Source organism: Eucyclogobius newberryi, unplaced genomic scaffold, assembly GCF_026437365.1.
Source record: "Eucyclogobius newberryi isolate DKJ021-1_F unplaced genomic scaffold, fEucNew1.0.hap1 SCAF_12, whole genome shotgun sequence".
Taxonomy (NCBI): Eukaryota; Metazoa; Chordata; class Actinopteri; order Gobiiformes; family Gobiidae; genus Eucyclogobius; species Eucyclogobius newberryi.
In genome coordinates, this window is record NW_027315746.1 from 25,486,332 (window position 1) to 25,504,089 (window position 17,758).

Sequence of the window (17,758 nt, forward strand, 5' to 3'; positions counted from 1 at the left end):
TGCCTTTCTTATCGAGATATGTCGGTGTAATCCCTCATTCGTCCAGGCGTGTTCCATAGTAGAAAAAGCTTCAGTTGTAGTCATCTGGACTCAGTTTGCAAAAATAGACGTTTCGACTCTCATCCAAGAGTCATTGTCAATAAAAGAATTTAGGTCGAGAACTCTGATATTAATACTGTTCTGTGGTAAGACCCGCCCATTGGGCGGAGCCTTCCTGAAGTAGAAAGAGTTGTTTGTTTCAACAGAAACTCCCCCCTTGTATCTACCGAGCTAGCCTATTCAGAATCTTAATGGGCTATTAGAAACCTCTTTGTCTTTGTGAGACCCTGGCTCAACCACCCTGAGTACCTGATTAGCATCTACATGTCCTGGTCCTGGTCCTCTACCTTTCCAGGGGTTCAGTATACCATTATAGATACCAGGAAGATTAAACCTTAGCCCTCCATTTATGTTTAAAGAAGGTCTTTCTTTTTTAACAAAAATAGCTTCCTTGAGGGAGAAAAGATGGTTTGAAAGAGGAGTCTTAAACGCTTTTGTGATTTCTGTTTTAAAAGCATTTTTGCTTGTTGTGTGCTCCCAAAGTCGGCCCAATGAAATGTGAGCGTAGCTGTCGTATTCCTGTTGTTATCTGAGTTTATCATCTACTTTATACATCATTAAGTATTAGTAATGAATATTTAACGTTAGAGTTTTAGACCTTTATATTTGTTGTTAGACTGTAGCAGCTCCATCACATTTTATTTGTGTTTTGAGCTCTTACAGGAGAAGATTACATTACTCACCATTGACTTTCATGCGTTTTTGCCACTCGCTGCTCAAATTCAGAATGCTGTGATGTCATCTGCATAACTTCTATTGTTTCTATAACATGTTCTGCCCCAAGGACCTCGATGAGCTCCTGCTTTTTCTCACACATTTGTTATCTGCTGTGATCAGCGTGAACACTCCCAGCATCTTATTCTCTTCACGGCAGTTTTCATCACTCAAAAATACCTTTAAAACTTGCTGCCTCTCCACAGATATGACCTGTAACTTGGCTTGGTGCCGTGTTCTACTTCTTTCCTTGCAGATAGATACGTTTTAACGCCATACTGTGGAAGATTCCAGGCAAAGCAGTAACACACCAGTAAACTTTTAACAAAACAGACAAATCATTTAAAAACACATGTTGTGATTGTGACTTTTATTCATTTTTTTGTAGATTTTGTTCTTGCCAAACATTTACAAATAAACAACACATTTCCAAACCAAACTGCGTACGTGAAGAACCCGGGCCTTATAATGTGATGTAATGAAACTGCTCTTAACAAATGAACCTGGTAAAAATACATATTTTTTTCATTTATGAGTGGGGCTTAAGCTGGTGATCGCTCCTGTTGCAATTGACCCCCAACATCCAGCACTCGATGCCTTCTCTGATTGGCTATTATGTTTTCTATGCTATATAGAAACTGTTGCGTTGTTTATAATAGCGCCTGCTCTGCACCTTGAAAAGGAGCAAATCAAACGGGACAATTGGTAATTACAGGACAAATTACTCCATTATTGCTTACTGGCAAAGCTTTAGAAAAACAAATTTGACCGCACCCCAAAACTATGAATAGTTTTCCCCTTCAGAACAATGATTACACTAAAAGAATATCACTAATATTTCAGTGAACAAAACAGCAGTGGATCTAGAAGGGTTTCGCAGTGTCAAAGTACAGTACAGAGAAACGGGGTGCTACCAGTCAGATGCAAAAAAGAGGCAAATTCATGAGATAGCATTACATCGACATACCATATATTTATATTATATTGAATAGAATTGATATCAACAACATTCAAATCAGCTTTCAGGAAAAGTATGCATTCAGAAATCAAGCAAAAAGTGACATCTAGGATTCATGTGCTGATCCGTGTGGAATGTATTCTTAGCGATATATTTAAAGTTGAACATTGTTTTGGTAAAAAGTCCTGTGCCGAAATGAAAAGCCCCCAATGTGATCTTATAGGCTTCGTGCCACAAAAAAACAACCCAAACAACTCAAAATGGCACAGGTAGATCACTCCGGGTTGGTGAAATTAAGGTGCTTCCCCGGACGCTTTAATAGTCCGGGATTCCATCAAGGCTTTTATATATATTTTTCATTGCTTTTGATACAATAAGAAAGGGCTGTCTGATTTGTCAGTATTTGTAAAAGAACTAATGTAGTCCCCTGGAACATCGTCTCCAGTGACCTATCCACTATAATAAAGTCATGCAAGTTCACCAGTTTGATCTACAAATCTGGTCATTTTACAATAAGATTAAACTATTATCAAATTACAAAAATGTTGGGACACAGCAAAGAAAGAACATAAAACAAAATGCCATCTTCTGCAGAAAGAATAGAAAATACAGTTTTTTTTTGTTTTTGTTTTTTTTCAACAAGAGACAACAAAAGACTGGCACGAATTAAAAGGTCGGAGCATTTCACAACTATAATAATGATACATTTTTGATAAGGTTACTTGCTATAACTGAAAAATGCATTAAATCATTGTTAGTCATAGTCACATATTGAGAGCAGATGTGATTTGATATAAGAACCACAGATTAAGTTGTAGGACGCAAATTAATACGTTTAGTTTTTAAACTATTGAAAACAATTCATTTTACCTCGTCCCTGACTTTTTATTTTTGATGTTTCAACACCTGCCGTAAATCAAAAACAAAACTAAAAACACGCATTCTTGTTTTCACTTTTTACAGTATCCCAACTTTTTCGAAATAGAGTTAAACTTTCTATCTTTTACAGCTAAAAAAGAAAGAAAGAAAGAAAGAAAGGATTTATTCTCAATCAGGAGGCTGACATTACCGCATCAGATTAAGCAAACCCAAATTAAGCACCCAGTAGAAAAAGTCCCATTGAAAGGTGCTCAGTACAAAAGATACCCAGAGGCTGACGAGCTTCTGTGTGGAGACGGAAGGTAGAAAAATGCTTTGACCTAAAGCTAAACATCGTGAAGAGCAATGACATCGTGTGAGTGCCCCATTCACGTCCACATAAGCGTGTCGTCCCTCTCCAAATGGGATTGTGTGGCCTCATTTGCCTTGCTTCCCCCCCCCTCCCGGCATCATCCAATTCAGACGCTGATAGCGAGTTAAAGCTTCAAAAAGATGCTATCCTTTTTAGACATCAGCAAATATAGTAACAAAATGTACAATTTGATATTCACAGATTTTTGACATTTGATCAAATCTGGATCAGAAATTGGGACTCCATACATTTATATATTTTTTCACATACAAAGAAGAAACATTGCAATCATAACATTATTATCCAATATTATCTATGATGCCGTTTCATTTGACAGTTTTCGCAATCAAGATTCTGATGGAAATAATGCTACATTTGTACAGAGAAAAAAAAAAGAAGAAGAAGAGCGTTTCAGTAGGCGCCGCACCCAACATTATAAATCAACGTACGAGTCATTTCTCTCTAAAGTACAGCAGATAGGCTTTGAGCGACTCGGGCAGCGGCAAGGTCATGATTTGGTCTCTCAAAACGTTGACTTGCTTGATGATCTCGATGTCGCCAATGTCCCTCTCCTCTTCCTCCTCCAGCTCTTTGTTGTGCTCCTCCTCGTTGTGCTCCTGCTCCTCCTCGCTCTCCATCGTCTGCGGGATGAGCTGGTTCCCCACGAAGACGTAGGTGTTGATGCGTCTCCTCCGGCAGCGTCTCCGTTTGCGCTTCTGGGGGACCCTCGGAGCGTTCTTCCCCGGGCCGTCGTCCGGGGCCAGGCTGCGCAGGGTCCGGCGGATGTAGATGCGGGAGAGGTCCTGGAGGCTGCGCACCGTCACCGGGGCTGGAGACGGGAGGGAGACATAAGGCTTTAGGGGCAGAGGCACAATAATAACAAAGATATAAGCCCGGCCATTGCGTAAACTAGGTCAGCAGTGGAGGAGCCTGGAGCCTTCAAAGCCCGGGCACTTGAAGGAAAGGGAAATTACAGAGGGTGTGGAGGGAGGCAGCTGTGGGGCCCGGCTCCTGCGTCACACAAAAAGCTGTCACATCACTTAGGATGCACTCTGGCTTCAGGAAATACAGACACTTTTCAGGCAAATTAAAACCCATTTTGCTTTGTTATAAATTAAATAAAATAAATTAAAAATAAACAAGTAATTTATTATAAAAGCATATTGCTAGCCGACTAGTATAACAAGAAGTTTTTTGGCCAAAAATTGAGTTTTGTCTAATTCTCCAGAAATAGCTGCTGTGGGCGTCATTGGTTCAGTCTTCGCCCAATCGGAAAGATTTTTACTGCCAAAAAACACAAACCGCCTTAAATATTAACTTTTATCTACAATTTGTGCTGCAAAATTAGTTCAGACTACTTCAGCCTTCTATCCTCTAAACATTGATTCAGTCTATTATTTGAAGTATTTGAACTGTGTCTTTGTTTCACCTTTTTTCATCAAATGTCGCTGTTAAAGTATAGGACACAATGCAAATGAAAGTGATGCCATGAATTATGACTTTGACAGTAAATTCTGATTAAAGACATCTCTGTAGGGTTGTTTTATCATCATCAATATCTAATGTGAACTTAATCTACACTCAGAAAATAATAAATATATGTGTGAATCTGTTTTTAAATCTGTTTAAATCTGTTTAAACATCAAAACAAAAATATTTTAAATTTCAAAGCAAAAATTGGTCTCATGGACAGGTTTAATATTCTATTAGACAAAGAGAATTACTAGTTTTTAAATCAACCTTGGTACAATTGTGACAGTGAAAAAAGAAAGTTGATGATTAAAAAATTACATCGTTTACCAATATTTATCAAAATGAAACTTGATTTGAGGACATTGTTTGTGCTCCCATCGATTTAAAATATCAAGTCAGCAACAGCTCCTCACCAGTGAGACAAAACAATAGATTTTTTTGCAAAAGATTTTGTAAATACGTAATAAAAAGTTTATTTTTTATTTTAAAAGTTTCAGATTCCACAGAGTTGTTTATTTGTTAGCGTAGATTTAAAACAAAAAACAAAAAATTACTTGCGACTAGCTTACAAGTCATAATGGTTCATTTTGATATTCTCATTTTTATGATTATTATTTGACATGTATTACTTTTTATTAATCCAGGAAAGAACAAACGAGCCCTTCCTGCAGCTGAGACTTGATTATAGACATATAGAATCGGCCCTTCTTACTGTGAGGAGAACAAGCCAAATCTTGTTTTGGCTCATTCTCCTCACCCTGTAACAGAAACATGACGGGGTTGAAAACTTACGGAGCTGGACGGTGTCGGCTTTGTCTCCGTCACCTCTGTTCTGCTGGGCCAGGGGAGCGAACGACACTGCCAAGATGTTTTTACTCTCCCAATTGCTCTGGCCTGTCCGCGTTATCTGGGTCAACTGCAAACAGTCATAACATCACATTACATCACATTTATACAATAGAAAGATCACAAAGTTGCATTTCAGGGTTATGATTATTATGAAAATATTATGAATTGAAATGGCAAAATCTGGTTAGTCATTTTAAGTCACAAAGCCAGTTCAAATATCTACGTGTTATGCAAGCTATATTAAATCAGAATCAGAATTGGGTTTATTGCCATTTGTCATGAACAAAATTCACAGACATAGGAACTTGTCCTGGTGATTTGGTGCAGCACAAACAACAAAACATTGAACACTGAATTCAAAACAACACAACCACAGAAATATTTAACACTGAATACTAAACGGCATGATATGTACATAATAAAATATAAAGTTATGTAATGCAATAGGAAGTGAACAGTGCAGTGAGTGCAAGGTGCTTAGGTAGTGTTCATGAGTTCAATGGCAGAGAGAAAGAAACTGTTCTTGTGACGGAAGGTTCTGGTCTGTATGGACTGCAGCCTCTTGCCTGAGGGGAGTGGCTCAACTAGTCCATGTCCAGGGTGAGAAGGGTCGGCTGTGATCCGACCTGCACATCCCAGAGGCCTGGAGACGTACAGGTCCTGCAGAGATGGGAGTTTGCGGCCGATCACCTTCTCAGCAGAGGGCACAATGCGCTGTAGTCTCTGTTTGTCCCTGGCTGTGGCTCCAGCGTACCACATGGTGATGGAGGAGGTGAGGATGGACTCCATGATGGCCGTGTAGAACTGCACCATCATCTCCGCTGGCAGCTTTGCTTTCCTCAGCTGCTCTTTCCCGGTGAGAGAGCTGATGGTGGGCCCCCATTTGAGGTCCCGGGTGCACCATCTAAAGGTGCACCATGTAACTTTTCTTGTAGGGGGTTGGAATGAAAATTATGTTCTTTTGCCTGGAATAGTCCACAGCGTGACATTCAACTTTTCTATTTTGCATTTATTCTATCACATGTGTGTTTATTAATGAAACAAAACATCTATTCATATTTTGAATGGAGTTGCCTCGCCACAGAACTGAACTGCTGGTCTCCATGGAGATACTAGATAAGTTTAATGAATAAATTCTAGACAAAATATTAACATCAATGGAGACAAGCAGGTCCATGGCCAACACTCCACCGGAAAAATGCACCTATAATCAACCTTTCCGCTATTAAAGATTCATATTTTCAATTTCTACTGAAACGATATACTAAAGTTGTTGACAGTTATTTTTAGTTGGTGCTTTTATTATAAACAATATATACCGTTCTTTCAGACATCCTTGTATACGGTTCAGTATCACGTTGCATAAAAATACTGAGAAAAATGGCTAAAACACTGTACTAATTGTACTTATTTGCATTTGTGTTCGCTTTCACAGGGACCTAATGATCGCCATTCAGTCTCCAGATGTTCATTACAGCAGACAGATGTTTAAGAGAGACAGACGTGTTGAGAGTGGGTCTGTACACAAACGGCTGCACAACCTCATTTACATAATCTAAACCACAACACGTGCGCGGGAGAGAAGGAAGAGGTTCTTTGGTCATCTACTTTTTGGGTTTAAAGGTGCACTTTCTGGGTTTAAAGGTACACTATTGAACCTTTCTGGTGTGGGTGTCCTCCAACTGCTTGTATACATGGAAATGTTATTGCTTTGCTTGGTATATTTCATGGCATTAAAGGTATACGTAATTTAATAAATGCAAGATAGAGGATTTGATTGCTAAGAAAAGCATTGAAACATGTATTTTCTTTGAGCTAACCTTATCATAGATCTGACCTGTAAGTTTAATTTCATAGTGTAGAACATTCCAGGCAAAGCAATTACATCTCCATGGAGACATGCAGGTGACCACCATAAAAGTTACATAGTGCACCTTTAAAGTATTATTCAACACTTTGTGTACAAATCGTGCTCTACAAATAAACCTGACTTGACTACTTCTAAAGCAGGATTATCACAGTAAACCCTTTTTAAATGTACAGTATTGTTTAAAAGGCAGGAACCGCAAGAGATAAATATCCGGATTAAACTGTAATTGGCCACAGAAATGTACATATTCCCAACCCTCTACAGCTCAAATCTCATCATATGACACAAATATAATAAAGATTCCCTACTATTGCAAAGAAAATACAAACGTGATCAATATTGTGCCCCCAAAAATATTGTTCCCTATCATTTATTGAACGATAAATCAACAGGCCTATTTGCTTCTCTTTTTGCTTTTGGTTTTAGATGTAGTGTTATTATACACCTAAATACCAAAGCAAGTTTCTAGTTTGTGAATTCTGTTCACTGACAATGGCAATAAACCCCTTTCTGAGTACGTAATTATAATGTGCTAGTAATTCATTGCAATTTTGGTGATCATAAAAAAAACAATGAACATTGTCAATATTCTCTGTGCGGAACTATATTTACAAATAGGTGTGCAGACACTATTTAGAATTTATAAAAGAGAAATAACTGCAGCAGAACAATGCTGCAGCAAAAGTGACTGTGATTTCAAACACATGTTTTATTCAGGTAAGTTTGGACTAAAATAAACCCTGTGTGGGTCGGGGGTACTTAAAGCGCCTCCAGTTTCTTAGAACACCTTGTCTTTATTTGTGCTGCTTTTTCCTGCAGACTTAGACTAGTCTAAAAGCACTGGCAAAGAATCTGACTTTTCAAAAAGGATTCATGTTGTGTTATGGGGCATTGGTTCACTTTGTATTTTAAATTGTAGTTTCAAATTAATTGGTTTCAGCTTCCTTCCTGTGTAAGAAAGTGAGGATTTTTCCCATATACATTTTTTAGAACATATAAAGAACACAAAACACAATTCCACAAATTAATTTTCCTCATTATGAAAACCCATGTATAGGCTATATATATTCCATAGTATAGCATTAACATATTTATCAAACATTTATTCAGTTACAAGTGTTCTAATGCGCAAAAGTACCTGGAAGAACATGCATTCTTAACTGCGAGTGTGGCCACCTCTCCACAGATCTGATCTATAACTTGGCCTGGTGGCGCTTGTCTCCATGGAGATACTGTAGATACGTTATATACCAAACTCTGGAACATTCTAGGAAAACCAATAACCAAAACGCTTTTAAGATAAACTCATAACCATCAAATTATAATCAAGACAGGGAATGCTCTATAAGAATTAGCAGTAAAATCATCATAATAAAAATAAAAGTAAGAGAAAGGTTGGCACATGTTCAGTGGGATGGCCTTTCGGGAGGCACTAAAATCCTAATGTAATTTCTTAATTAGACCTGTCAACTAATTACGGCAAAAAGTAATCATATTCTTATATTCACCTACTTTCGCATCTCGATTGCATTACTATTGCAGTCTATGATAGTTTTAAACACAATTGCTATGATCATGGCCTTGGAGTAAATACTGACAACTTGCAGGCTTTTTATGAGGACAAAATATAGTCATTTGGTTCTGGTCAATGGCTCCGTAACAAATAAAGTGCCGTTTGTGGCATGGATTATCAAAACACAATTAGACCACAATTGAGAGTCAAAATGAATAGTAATCGAAGTCAATTTGAAGCAGGAGAGGAGAAGATGAGTCTAATTCTGGATGTCTTAAATATTCCTCACTTTCCTATTGCACACCCAACACACTAAATATTCATCAATATTCAAAATACTTTCAATTATGCATTCTTACAGTGCACCTTTAAAGCCCTTCATTTTCCAATAAGCTCCTCATTCATACTATGCGCCCTTTGCTGCACAGTGATGTCTTTCATGAGTCATTGTTATAACGGGGACTTGCCAACCACAACTAACGCTAGTCCGAGACGCTTCTTTATGGGTGAGGTCACTGAACAGCGAGAGCATTCATAAAAGTCTGTGTGATTGAATTAGAATGACATATGGTGAGAGGGAGGATTGAATAATGGCTCAGAAATGGATCATTATGGCCGTATGAGAAATCACATCTTGCAAGACTGGTTCTGTTACAATAATGTTAGGGTCGCCCGTGTGAAAAATGTCGCTCTGAATTGCTTTTTCTTCCATTTCAGGACTATTTCACATGAGGCTGCTACGGTGAATCATAGCAGTTATATGCAGAAAATGTACTTTCTGATGCAACCTTGGGATTGTACAGAAGCTCGTCTTGGAAAACTTCTTACAGACTGAAAGTCTTGTCAATAGAAATACTGTAATTACCAGTATTATACGTTAAGGATCTTTTTTGTGTTTGGTTTTCATGACAAATTTTCTGCTGTTTATCTATTAATTCATAATTTTACAGTTTCTGATGAAACGTCCAGATTTTTTATTTGGATCATTTAGTTGTTCGTTAGTACTAGTATATCACTATTGCAATTATACACTCATGGTTGGTTTCAGATTTAGGCCATTTTTAAAAATCTAAATGTGAAATAAGCTGCATTCTCTATTGAAGGCGCTGTACATGATTCTTTTTACAAACAGTAAAAACAGAACAAGTACATTTTTAAACAGTTTTCGGCAGTCCAGAGTTAATCTTCATGTTCTTAAAAGCATCCCTATTATTCATCACGATCAGTTTAATTAATTCAAACTAGATACGTCGGTATAATCCCACATTCGTCAAGCAAGATAAGGTAAATGCTATACTGAGGAATATTCTTGTCAAAGCAATAAGATATTCATAAAGAAACGAAGGGGATGGACTTTGTAGCAGAGAAAGTACATAGCACAGAGATGGGTATTAGTACTTGGTCATATTTTAATAACACTCTTAAAAGAAAAGCTCTTATAAACAAAACTCTTAAAGACAAAAAACGCTTATATTCTTAATAAGGAATAGAATGAAAAAATAAAATAAGAAAAACAATAACTAGAAAATCTGCAATGGCTGAGGCCATTGCTGGAGTGTCTGCGTCTCTCCCTCTCCCCCCATCTCCCTCTCCTTCCCTCCCTCTCCCCCTCTCTCTCAGTCTCTCCCTCTCTCCCTCCCTCTCCCTCCCTCATATTGCATTGAGGACCAAACAAGAGGCCGTTTTTGAAATGTCCATAAAACACCTAGATCTCATGAAACGTTATGACCGATGCTTGATGGCAAATATGCGCAGTCTTGCTTATTTGCAGGAAGAACTTATCAAAGTTCAAAGGGACTTGGGAATAAATGTGCAAGGTATGTAATGTAATGTTTACAATATAAATGTGTATACATGTGGTAAAATGGTGTAATTATTCTGTCATTATTCTGTTTCACTTACTGTCCCAGATACTTCTCCAAAGAATGTGATACAAGAGGGAAAGATATGCTATAACACTATGTTAAGTCCAGGAGCTGCGAGTGTTGTTTGCATGTCAAAAAGCAGAAAATAAAACACATTGGGTGAAAACATGTTTGTGTCTGTTTCGAAAAATTGTAAAGGCAAAAGTAATGTACGTCCTCTGGACAAGTGCCGCTTAGAATTATTATTCTTTAGACTTTATTCTTTAGACTTTATTCTTGTAGTCTCACTCCATTTTTGTAGTTCCTCCTCTTTATTTTCCTGCCTCTGGGCAGGCGAAGAATAATGTCTCTTTATTTATAATCACGAATAGACGTGATTATTTTACATGATCACAATCCCAAACTACTAAAGGCAAGGCAAGGCAAGTTTATTTGTAGAGCACATTTCATACACAAGGCAATTCAAAGTGCTTCACACAGCAGGAAAAATGCATTCAAATCACAAAGAAATGACAGAAACAGAAATACAATAAAATTAACTAAATTAAAAATTATCAATCCAACTGATTTTCTAAACAAATAAAATCACAAACAAAAGAGAAGAGTGCAAAGATAAAAATTAACTACAATAAAATTAACTAAATTAAAAATTATCAATCCAACTGATTTTCTACACTAATAAAATCACAAACAAAAGAGAAGAGTGCAAAGAAAAAATCCTTTCAGTCATATGCGCAGCTAAACAAAACAGTTTTTAGCTTAGATTTGAACATTGTCAGAGTAGAAGCCTGTCTCACATCTTCAGGAAGACTGTTCCAGATTTTAGCTGCATAAAACTGAAACGCAGATTCCCCATGTTTTGTCCTGACTCTGGGCACCCGCAGGAGGCCGGTCCCTGAGGTCCTCAGAGTCCGAGATGGTTCATATGGCACTAACATATCCAAGATGTACTTTGGTGCTAGGCCATGGAGAGACTTGTACACAAGCAGAGCTGCTTTAAAGTCTATTCTCTGAGCCACAGGGAGCCAGTGCAGAGACCTGAGAACAGGACTAATGTGATCATACTTCCTGGTTCTGGTCAGGACCCGAGCAGCAGCGTTCTGGATGTACTGCCAGTGAGCAGGCCGTTACAGTAGTCTAATCTACTGGAGACAAACGCGTGGATAAGTCTCTCTAAATCTGGTTTTGACACTATATTTTTGATTTTGGCAATGTTTTTTAGATGGTAAAAAGCTGCTGATGTTATTGATTTGACGTGGCAATTAAAGTTCAAGTCTGAGTCCATTATTACCCCCAGATTTCTAATTTGGTTTGTAGGTTTTAGAGCGAGACCGCTAACACTTTCTCTTTGTTTCTGTGGGCCAAAAACAATTATTTCAGTCTTGTCTGAGTTCAGCTGGAGAAAGTTGTTTTGCATCTACACACTGATCTGTTGGATGCAGTGACAGAGTGAATCTACTGGTCCATAGTCACCTGCCGATAGTGAAACATAGATCTGAGTGTCGTCTGCATAATTGTGATAGGACACATTTTCACTGCGTATCAACTGACCCAACGGCAGCATGTAGAGGTTGAACAGAAGGGGACCCAGGACTGACCCTTGGGGCACTCCACAGGTCAGGGTCATGTGGTCTGAGACACAGCTACCAATTTCAACAAAGTACTTCCTGTCTTCCAGATAGGACCTTAACCAGTTTAGGGCAGTGCCAGTGATGCCTACCCAGTCCTCTAGTCTCTGTAAGAGGATCCCATGATCGACAGTGTCAAAAGCAGCACTCAGATCTAACAGAATTAAGACTGAGGCTTTGCCCGTGTCAGTGTTCAGGCGGATGTCATTTGTCACCTTGACAAGAGCAGTCTCAGTGCTGTGATGAGGTCTAAAACCTGACTGAAAAACATCAAATGAGTTGTTTATTAAGAGGAAATCTGTGAGCTGTTGGTAAACAACCTTTTCAAGGACTTTGCCCCAAAATGGCAGATTAGAGATAGGCCGGTAATGACTCAGTACTGCGGCATCAAGACTGCTCTTCTTTAGGAGAGGCTTTATGACCGCAGTTTTCAAAGACATTGGGAATGTTCCAGATTGAAGCGACATGTTAACTATGTGAGTGAATGGTGGTAACAAACTGTTCAGCACAGACTTTAGAAATTTGGTGGGTAACACATCAAGGCAGCATGTAGATGAACTCAGACTGGTGATGATCTCATGGACAGTTTTGTCAGTTACTGGTGCAAAGTGAGTTAGCTCTAATTGTCTTGGTGGTTTTAGGGTAATTTTTTGCATTGTGGGATTTCTAGCATTTTTAATGCCCTGAACTTTGTCATTAAAGAATAATGCAAACTCATTACACTTGGATGTGGAAATGAGTTCTAACGGCAGCTGAGCTGGAGGGTTTGTTAATCTGTTTACTGTGGCAAACAGGACACGCGAGTTGTTACTGCAGCTTCCAATTATTTCAGAAAAATATCTTTCCCTAGTTCTACATAAGATTAGGTTGTACATGTTCAGCTTTTCTTTGTAAATCTCTTTTTGAACCTGGAGCTTTGACTTGCGCCATTTCCGTTCGGCCCTGCGGCACTCCCTTTTCTGTGCCCTGACCGAATCATCATTTCTCCACGGCGCCTTCTGCTTATTTTTAACCATTTTAGCCTTTATAGGGGCGATGGTGTCCAGAACATTCAAAACACTAGATGTAACAGAGTTCAACAAATCATTTACATTAGAACATGAGACATTTTCAAAGTTTATCATTTCCATAAACAGTGCACCTGTGCCATCACTTATGTGTCTCCTCTGAACAACTGCAGGACCAACCGGAGGTTTGGGAGAAACAGACAGGTCAAAGAAGACACAGAAATGATCAGACAGAGCAACATCGATCACATTAACATTTGAAATATTTACCCCCTTTGTAATTATGAGATCTAGAGTGTGTCCTTTGCTGTGGGTGGGGCCTCTCACATGCTGAGTAAGACTGAAGGTTTCAAGGACAGCATCAAGCTCTTTAGCGTTTCTGTCACAAATATTATCAACTTGCACATTGAAATCACCTGTAATGACCAAACCATCAAAGTCTGTGCATATGACTGAAAGCATCTCAGTAAAATCATCAATAAAACTTTGGCAGTGCTGGGGAGGCTTGTATAAAACAATGAAGAGAATGGATGGAGACCGTTTTAGCTCCATTTTAAAGGATACATACTCAAATGATGAAAACACCCCAAAAGACAACCTGCGGGTAATTATTTCATCTCTAAAGACAGCACAGACTCCACCCCCTTTTTTGTTTTCTCGTGTTTCAGATTCAAACTTAAAGTTGGGTGGAGCAGATTCTATCAGAACTACATTTCCTGTGTTTTTGTCAAGCCATGTTTCAGTTAAAAACATAAAATCAAGATTATAAGAAGAAATAAAATTATTAATTAAGAGAGATTTGTTACATAAGGATCTGACATTTAGCACAGCAAGTTTCAGACTAGTTTCAGTGAGACTGGGCTTTATCTTTTCACAGGGAATATGAATCACATTTCTCAGATTGGGCCTGACTCGCATTTTGTTTTTCCATCTCTGTGATGATGTGACTACAGAAATAGCACTAGGGGGGGCTCTTTTTACATAGGGCCCCGGGTTTGTTTGATTTTTAATGTGACAATAAGTACCGGCAACGCTGAGACCCAGTGCATCCTAGCTATGGGAGATACCAGGTGAAAGGCGAGGTTGGATGGGTGGTGGGGCTTTTGCAGCCAAGGAGAGTTTGGGACCAGGTGAGAGGCGAGGGGGGATGGGTGGTGGGGCTTTTGTTGGTGTAGTCGGTACTGACATAGCCCTTGCTATATTGGGCGTGAGTGGAGCCATCTTAATGCCTGATTTGATCAGACTTTCAAAATGGCTGGGAAGGCCCATGGGTGAGAGTGGAGATGAGAAGGAGAATGATGAATCTTTAGTGGGAGTAGATGTTGCAGGGGGAACCCAGGGCTGGTGTGAAGGCAGGGGCGATGACAGGGATGTTGTTGGGCTTGTCACAGATGGGTCCAAGGCCTTTGAAGATTGTTCCTTTGCTGGAGGCGGTGGAGGTGAATGTGGAGCAGCTGGAGCTGAATCCTTTGCTGGTGGTGGTGGAGCAGCTGCTGATGAATCCTTTGGTGGAGGCTGAGGTTGTGGTGCTTTTGATGTTGAAACATTGGCTCGGTCTCTTCTCTCATTCCTCTCTTCTCTAACTATCTGCTCAGGACCCTGTCCAGGCCCAGTCCAATGCCTCAGAGCGTGGAGCAGGTTCTCTGTCAGCACCCTCACTCCACCTCTGCATAGGTGGGGGCCATTTCTCTTAAACAGGTCCTCTCGTTTCCAGAATAGATAGAAGTTCTCAATATAGTGTAGTCCTCTCGGGGAACACTCTTTGGACAGCCATGTGTTCAGCTGAAGAAGCCGGCTAAACTTGTTTATCCTCCTGTCGATGTTTGGAAGAGGTCCACTTATGAATGTTTTGATTTCCATTTTATCAAGCACGTCGAATAACTTCAAGAAGTCTTTTTTCAAAACTTCAGTCTGTTCCCGCCGCATGTCCACTGCACCCACGTGCACAATCAGCTGTTTAGCTCCTCCATGCTTAGCCATAATATTTGGAAGGAGTGACGTTATCTCAGAAACAGTGGCGCTTGGAAAAGAATGTGTGTTTATCTTTTCATGCGTCACGTGACTAAAGAATAAAGCCTAAAGAATAAAGTCTAAAGAATTCCGCAGACACTCAATGCCCAAATTCATTTAAATGGGGAAAACTAATACTTTTGAAAATTCGACAATTCTGCAAAAAGTACAAGTTGTTCAAATGTCAAAAGTAATAGCACATGTACTACTGCGAAAGCGATCGTAATGAGGTATAACATATTGAAATCGGTTGAAGCGTTAAGGAGTTGAAACTGGCTAAATGGAAAATCATGGAAAATATAATAATAAAAAATACGTGAAATACAAGAACATATAGTGCCTGCGTGACATCACGCAAACACTCAATAATAGTGGCAAAAGTAAACACTCTTATTTACAGCAGTTATATGTACAAAGAATATTGCACCAATATGATTGACATTATGTCAGAGTATTGCACATGAATATGACATTATTGGGTATGATTATGTCAGTATTGCACATGGGTATGATAGCATACACGTGTTCAGGGCTAACAGTGATTGTTAGCAATAAGTCTGACAGCAGCAGGAAGGAAAGACCTGCGTACAGGAGCTGATGCCACCACAGAGTCATAGAAGGTCTTCAGGAGTGGCCCTGTCACTCCAAAAGACCTGAGTCTCCTCAGGAGGTAGAGCCGACTCTGGCTCTTCCTGTACAGTGCGTCTGTGTTATGAGTCCAGTCCAGTTTGTGGTTCAGATGAACACCCAGGTACTTGTATGAGTCCACTCTCTCAATGTCCCGTCCCTGGATGTTCACTGGTGAGGGGGCAGTGGGGTGGCGTCTGCGGAAATCCACCACCATCTCCTTGGTCTTCCCCGCGTTGATGAGGAGGTGGTTCCGCTGACACCAGTCCACAAAGTCCTGTGCCAGTCCTCTGTACTCTGCGTCATCGTCGTCCGTGATGAGTCCGACGATGGCAGAGTCGTCAGAGAACTTCTACAGGACACAGCTGTCCGTGTCATGTCTGAAGTCTGCAATGTAAAGGGTGAAGAGAAGGGGCGCGAGGACAGTGCCCTGGGGCGCCCCCACACCGCAGGTCCGAGTGTCAGAGTCAGTGTCAGTGTCAGAGGGTGGTACCTGTGGTACCACCCTCTGGGACTGATGCCTCAGGTCCTGCTGCCTTCCTCACTTTAATCCTCTTCATCTCTCTTCTCACCTGTGCTCCTGTGACAGTCAGTGGATGGCAGGGGGACTGTGTGCTGGGGGGATGGGTGAGTCCGGGTGGAGTGGTGAGCTGATGGCCCGAAGCAGAGGTGTGAAGAGGAACGGATGCAGGGCATTGTCCAGCTGTGGAAGAGAGAGCATGCAGCTGTGCAGGGGGAAGGGTGGGTGATTGATCAATCTCAGGAAGTGAGAATTCAGTTCATTCACCCACTGTAGGTCCCCCTGCGTCTGGACAGGGGGGACTTTGAAGCCTGAGATGGTTTTCAGGCTCCTCCACACTCCCTGAATGTTCTGCTGCTGCTGCAGCTGCTCCTCCATCCTCCTCTTGTAGCCGGCCTCCTCCTGCCTGATCTTCCTCCTCAGCTTCTTCTGCACAGTCCTCAGCTCCTCCTTGTTCCCTGACCTGAAGGCTCTCTTCTTCTCCTTCAGCAGAGCCTTCAGTTCACGATTAGTCCACGTGTTTATGTTGACAATAACGATTGAACATCATTATCATTTGAAAATACCAGATTATGAACTCCGATATAGGCTAGCTCGGTAGATACAAGGGGGGAGTTTCTGTTGAAACAAACAACTCTTTCTACTTCAGGAAGGCTCCGCCCAATGGGCTGGTCTTACCACAGAACAGTATTAATATCGGAGTTCTCGATCTAAATTCTTTTATTGACAATGACTCTTGGATGAGAGTCGAAACGTCTTTTTTTTCAAACTGAGTCCAGATGACTACAACTGAAGCTTTTTCTACTATTCTACTTTACTAGTTGTTTGGACCATTACTTTGGACTTTTACTTGAGTAATATTATTTTTACACTTAGTTGAATAAAATGTTAGTTGGCTACTAAAATATCTAACCGGGAGAGAAGCTGCATGGAAAATAAAAAAACATTATATTTATTTCGGTTTGCCCACTCTGGTAGCATTCTGTATTGATCAGTTTTCTATGTTTCTTAAAAAAATCAAAACAAATAAAAATGAAATAGAAAACATATGGTAGATCTTAAATTCATTGTGATCTAAATTTCTTCAGTATTATAATGTTTTGTACATTAAGTTTGACGAGAGCATTGTGAAGGACAGTTTAGCTACAGTTCACCAAACAATGCCTTAAACCACAACTTTCTCCTCAAACCGTTTCCTTTTCAAAACGCCTGCTTAAGTAAGTGTGGTGATCTTTGGCCCTGCTGCTGAAGAGAGGCTTAGCTTTTGGCTTTTTTTTTTTTCTCTTACTTTCTCAAATACTGTGAATGCCCTGATGCCCGCCCCAGCCCGCTGACCAAATTTTAATAAAACATTGATTTCCATAGCTCCTCCTTACATGGTTGCACAAGTCCAA

At 39.9% G+C, this 17,758-nt stretch overlaps 1 protein-coding gene across 1 annotated transcript in view; it reads right to left on the reverse strand.

The window, feature by feature from the left end:
- Nucleotides 1-1,160: 1,160 nt before the first annotated feature.
- pcmtd1 (protein-L-isoaspartate (D-aspartate) O-methyltransferase domain containing 1) overlaps nt 1,161-17,758 on the reverse strand; it is a 28,193-nt gene continuing 11,595 nt past the window's right edge. Inside the window, exons 5-6 of the mRNA XM_072441670.1 lie at nt 5,268-5,391; nt 1,161-3,831 (exon numbers count right to left, since the gene is read on the reverse strand). Of these exons, the coding sequence (XP_072297771.1) occupies nt 3,455-3,831; nt 5,268-5,391 (501 nt within the window). The 3' untranslated portion in view covers nt 1,161-3,454. The remainder of the gene's footprint in view (nt 3,832-5,267; nt 5,392-17,758) is intronic.